This window comes from Pezoporus flaviventris, unplaced genomic scaffold (assembly GCF_033815535.1).
Source record: "Pezoporus flaviventris isolate CSIRO_AGI_PZ_B2104156 unplaced genomic scaffold, CSIRO_AGI_Pfla_v1 ptg000015l, whole genome shotgun sequence".
Classification (NCBI taxonomy): domain Eukaryota; kingdom Metazoa; phylum Chordata; class Aves; order Psittaciformes; family Psittacidae; genus Pezoporus; species Pezoporus flaviventris.
The window spans coordinates 8,449,015-8,455,014 of NW_026892563.1; the positions used below are offsets into that span (position 1 = coordinate 8,449,015).

Genomic DNA, 6,000 nt, shown 5'->3' on the forward strand with positions numbered 1-6,000 from the left:
AGTGCCAACTCCTAACAATTGCTACTCTATACAGTTTTTCAGTATAGAAGAGCAATAGACCTGGAACAGTTACCTTCTAGTCAAAACCTCAAATCATGCAACGCAGCAAAAGGAAATGTGGAAAGAATCAAGTCCTTACTCAAAAAACCTGAACAACACCAAATTACTCTAAGCAAAATCACCAAGCAAGCTGCTCCAGATGCACATAATTTTGTGCTAGAAGTTACGAACAAATGAGGTCATCATAGAATGGTTTGGGCTGGAAAGGACCTTAAAGATCATCATTTCCCTGCTATGGGGCAAACCTCCCACTAGACCAGGTTGCTCAAAGCCCCATCCAACATGGGGCATCCACAATTTCTCTAGGCATTCTGTTCCAGTGTCTCATGACCCTCATAGTAAAGAATTTCTTCCAAATGTCTAATGTAAATCTCCCCTCTTCCAGTTTAAAGCCATACCCCCTTGTCCTGTCCTTATGTACTCTTACCACCAGCCTTCTTGTAAGTCCATCTGTCAAATCCACGTCTCTCCAGTTTACAGACAAGTGTGTTGCGCAGAACAGTGTCAAATGCTTTGGAAAAGTCCAGGTAGATGACATTAGTTGCTCTTCCCTTACCAACAAACCCCATTGTAGAAGGCCACCACATCTGTCAGGCACAATTTGCCCTTAGTGCTTAAGCACAGTTTCCAGGAGGATCTGCTCCATGATCTTGCCAGGCACAGAGCCTTAAGCACTTTTTCTAGAGGCTGTGTATGAACTGAAGAAATTAGAGGTATTTTTGTGGCTAATCATGACTACAGTCACTAAGCTCTGCAACAGCAATAATAAAATCTACATCGTCTTTAAATTGATGAGAACGTATTTATGGCATGCAGATTTTTTTTTTTTTATTGTAGAAAACTGCTCTCTGCTTTGAGTAATATTTACACTGGGTTTTGAAACAATTCTTTTAATGTAGCAAGCATCCAAATGTGTTTGAGACTTGATGGTGGTATTTCAAGCTATTTGCCAGCAGTCATTCTGGGCAATGGAAACCACATGTTCTAAGAAATTATATCACAAAGATAGGTTTTATTAAGATCTGCAACATCCATTTCCCCAAGTATGGTCTCCATGTGTTCAACAAGCATGACATCAAGTATGACACATTAAAGACCACAAACTATTATTAAAACATGCCAGCCTAGTAAGTAAGGAAGCGACCACAACTTGGAACACATGTTCACCCTTGCAGTTGTTTTACACTGTCTTTTCGCTAATACTAACTTTACAGCTGTCTGGATCAATCTCGGGCCAGTAACCTCAAGACTCAGATTCTGGTTTAGTACTGATGTTTTCAGAATTGCCAGTGACCCCATACAGGAAAAAGGAGGATGATCAGCCAACATCTCACACCAGCAAGGACCAGGGTATGGGGAAGGCCTAGTTCAGACAGCAAGCATTAAACTGAAGAGTCAGGTAGGAAGTGTGCTTCTATTACCAGAAGATTCACAAATTAATACCTTTATGCCAAAAGGGATTGTGAGACAGATGATTGGACTAATGATTTATGACAGGCTCTTAAATATTGAGTCCAGTAACTTGCATTTGAATAAAGCTCAACTTAAAAAGTATCAAGTGCTGGATCAAACACCTCTAGAGATGGATGGTCTATCCCCAGAGGTTAACAGTCTTCCCTGCTTGAGGTATCACATGCTTTAAACTGTTAGCTTTCACTTTTCCCTTCCTGTTGTGCTTTTCCCTGCTAAGCCTTCAGCAAGCAGGATTCTCTGCCCTTGAACATTCTCACAGAAAGTAATAACGTCACTTCCACCCCCAAAAAAAAAAATTACTACAAAATTACTATCTGAGCTCCACAGACATTCACCTTGGATCTCGTTTTTTTGTGGATTTAACACATTTCTCATACTAGAATCCACCATGCCATATACAGGAGTCAAAAATAACTTTCCTAAACCTATTTCCCTATGTCATCACATTACAGACCCATGCTGAATGGAGCCCCTGCAGTGACCACTAAATTGTTCTCTGACACAGTCCCTCTCTGTGGCAGCACAGCTTATATTCCTCATTCCTAACCTCTGCATTCGCCTGGATCTTCTTCAAGCACCCACGCAACACAAGCCACTCCATATGAGTGGAAGTGAAACGTGGTGAGTTTATATTGTAATTACAAGCACCAACACAAAGTATTATGGACACGAAACACAGAAGACTCAATTCCATTTCAATTCCCCAGTGGCAACTTTTGCAATACAACTGTTTGGTGTATTTTAAACAATTCACTAGGTATTTTATTGCTAGTACTTTTTCTTTTTTTTTTTGCATTATAATATACTGCAAGAAATTATAAAGAAAATTTATTAACAGAAAAAATATTTGACAGAGCATGCTTTCCTTTAAATTGTGCTAACAAACTTTAATTTTATAATTTCATTTTATGTTAAGCAAATCATATTTTTTTTTTACAGTTATTTTACCTAGCACTGGCAAGATCAGGATGCAGGACTAGTACAAAAGCAGGACGCCCAGATTAATGCTAGCTGCATCAGCCCATTCACCTTACTCAAGTATTGGCGCTCTGAGCTCTTGACTAAGACATTAAAAAAAGTAAGTGTGGAATATTTTTATACAGCCAATATATCAAAATTTTTGACCCTATCTTTTGTCTAGTTTCATGAAAAAGCAAAATGTACACCTACCAGAGGTCAAGTTTTGTATCCAGGAGGGTAAAAATTTCCTCCACGCTATGCCAGAAAGCATCAGATCCCTGAAGCATGAAATTAATATAAACAGAGTGAAAAACAAGTGGGATGCAATGTGTTCCAAAGCTCCTTCAGCATCTGATGCCCAAAGTCCCCAAAGACTTACTACTCTTATTTCACTTTCAGTCACCAGCAACTTCCCTACTGGATCACAAAGCCTCTTCTGCAGGCCTAGGAAGTGCCTCCCCAGAACAGTTTAGCCTCCTTACCAGTACTACATGGTTAAGGAGGCTGTGCCAGCATTTCATTCCCATTAAGCCCTCCTAAAACATCCAATCCAAAACTGTTCAAGACAAATGCATGCCCAAACAAATGGAAGATCCCACCTCTAGAAATGCTTACCTAAGTAGCAGGTTACAGAAAACCCCAAAACAAAACAAACCCATCCTCAGGTTGCAAAGACCATCTCACCAAGTTCTCATCTTACTTGTGCTAACAGCTGTGTTAATTATGTTATTTCTCCCTAAAACCATAGTAAGATTTTAAGCAATGCATTTCAAAGCTAGATGATAACAATTAAAGATAAGCAGGAGTAAGAGATCATTGTGGGGTATATTGCTAAAAATGTATACCTGTGATAAATATCACTATGGAAATTGATTTTTCTCACCTCTTCAGGCTTATAAACATCTAGGGCAATTCTATGATCCTTAAACTGATCCTGTTTCTTATTTGTCATAGAGACTAGATGAGGGAACTGTGTCCAATTAAGAGCACAAATGTTTGCTCAATGTCTACTGCCAAGATCTAAATTCCAGTATTACTTTATAGCAGGAAGCTGGAAAAAACATTTCAGAGCCATTTGAGGTCTTATATTTATTATGATACTATACACCTAAACATACTGCCACCAAAATTGATTTGGAAGCAGACTTTCAAAGTGAAAAGGGAATATAAGGTATAATTAGGAAATGCATAGTTAACATTTCCTGTCTCACTTTCCAGATAGTGTGCATTCTCCATTATGAATTTTTAAAAAGGTAAATCAAACTGAACACTGAATATGGCTACGGGCTATGGGGGGGGGGGGGGGGGGGGGGAAGTGGGAAGAAAGCACTCTAGGCTGAGAGTTCAAAACACCTATCGGTAAAGTTAATAACAGTAACTTCCGTTTTTGAAAATCACATCAACCTGAAGATATTATTTTTGCCAATCTTCAAGTTCTCTTATTTCCAATCAGCAACGGCCCAAATACATTGTTATGCGCTAAAAGGACAACCCTTCAAAGAGGGTTTTTCTTTGTGATATCCTCATCCTACATTTTACACCCTCCAAACTATAAATGATCTAAATATGGAACAGGGAACACATGCTGCTGTAAGAGGTAACACCCCCAGTCTAACCAGGAATGACTACAGAGACAGCTCACCAGACACTTCATCCTTTCACAGGCTCCCCATGCTGCAAAAGCTTAGGTAAAAGGTGTAACATGGGAGCTAAAAGTAGGACTTGGGGAGAAAAAAAAACACACAACAAAAAAGCCTGAATAGCCACCCACCCTCATCACTTCCTACTCCCACCAGGGCAATACCCATCCTTTTAAATGCCAAACTGAAGGAGAAGCACTTAGTACGAGAAGTGCAATAGTGCAATAAGCTGGTAATGTTAGAAGCAACACTTTACTATAAGAGCCAAGAGATCTTCAGAAATTGCACCACAGAGACTTCAGTGGGGAAGCACTAGATATTGCAGCAAGTGTCTTAACGCTACCGGAGTAAAAACAACACTCACAAAATATGTCACAGAAAGTGTAACTTCTGCTTACTACCACCATAACACTCCCAAAGTGAAATTTCCCACAGGAGCTCCAATTACTCCATAACACATGGCAAGCATTTTGTTGCCCTGTCTTAAAACAAGTACAACACAGATAATTTCTTTTAAATTCATTTAACCATGTAAGGACAGCATTATTTCAAGGCCAGTTTACTGGCCAAGCACATATAGCACATAAGAGTTAATTTAATTTGTAGCTCCACACGCACTTGTGCTGCAAATGAGTAACTGCTGAATGGTCCTATAAATACCTTTACTACCACGGATTTGGTTTCTTTCCAGAACTAAGCAAAAACTCAGCCCAGGCACCTGAAACTTTATCCTGTGGGGGAGCGTTACAGCTGCTTCTATTTGCAGCTTTACGACCTGCCCCGCTATCACAAGCGGCGCAACCATCCTGCCCGGTTACCACAGCCTGAAGCAGGGGGGAGCACACCCGATGAGGGGGGAACGCACACATGGCGACACTCGGGCGAGGGACACAAGACACCGCGATGCGCGATTCCCCCACCGAGCCGGCGTGCGAACCCTTTCAACGCTGCACAGCGCAACGCAGAGTTGAGCTAGTGGCGATTTGTTAAAAAGCACTGGAAAAAAAAGCTAAATATCCCCCTTCCTCTTGTCCCGAGCCACTGGGCCGCTCTCCGGGGCAGCCTTGAGCCCGCCGCCCTACAGCGAGCTCCGTGCCAGTGAGGAGAGAAGGAGGAGAAGGGCGGAGAGGAACGCGGAGTGGTGCCTACCCGACCGGCAGCGGATGACATCGCGGAACTCATCGGCGACGGCTTCGTCCGCCCCAACGGCTGCAGGGGCAGCGCGGCTGGAGTGTCCCGTCTCAGCCATGCCGGGGGAGCGCGGGGCTGGGAGGGAGGAAGCCAGGGACAGAGCAGGCCGGCACAGGACAGGTAAAACGCGGCGCCGCCCGCCCTGAAGTAGTGCCGGGGCGGTGGCTCCGGCTCCCCCCCCCCGCCCCGTCACCCTGCCCCCGCCCCGCAGCAGCCGATGGGGAGCAAGGAGCGAGCCCACGGCCCCGCGCGGTGTAGAGGCACCGGGCAACTTGCTCCGCGCCGGACAGGGGCGGACCGGGAGCAGGGCTGGTGTTTCAACTTCGGGGGGTTAGGGTTAGTGGCCGGAGTTTGTCTTCTCCTCTCTCCTTTGTAATTCATCCCTGGAGGGGTGAAGGTCCGGCACACCGAGTCAGGTGGCGCCGCTCCGAGCGACAGCCCGAGGATACCTGTAGGCTGGTCAAAGCGTTCAGCAGTCTTTAGGGAAAGAGGACGGGGAAAACATTTCCCCTTGTGTTTTGATACGGGAAAGGGGCTTAGTCCCAGGTCATCACAGCCAAGGAACAACACACTTCTCGTTGGCATTGCTTCATTGCACTCTTCCATTAAATGTCAATTTGGTCGGCTGCCTTTAGCTCACCGCTAATTCCTTTCCCTTCCATTTTCTCCCCACACT

General features: G+C 43.8%; 1 protein-coding gene across 10 annotated transcripts in view; it reads right to left on the reverse strand.

The window, feature by feature from the left end:
* The window catches only part of DMD (dystrophin), a 1,205,254-nt gene extending 1,199,791 nt beyond the window's left edge, over positions 1–5,463 (reverse strand). For 8 of the 10 annotated variants that reach the window (XM_061453346.1, XM_061453349.1, XM_061453344.1 and 5 more), the window contains exon 1: positions 5,283–5,462. In XM_061453346.1, the coding sequence (XP_061309330.1) occupies positions 5,283–5,382 (100 nt within the window). In that variant the 5' untranslated portion in view covers positions 5,383–5,462. Of the gene's footprint in view, positions 1–5,282 lie in introns of all 10 variants that reach the window. The other 2 variants (XM_061453343.1, XM_061453350.1) reach the window with 2 other exon arrangements.
* Between the last annotated feature and the right edge of the window lie 537 nt (positions 5,464–6,000).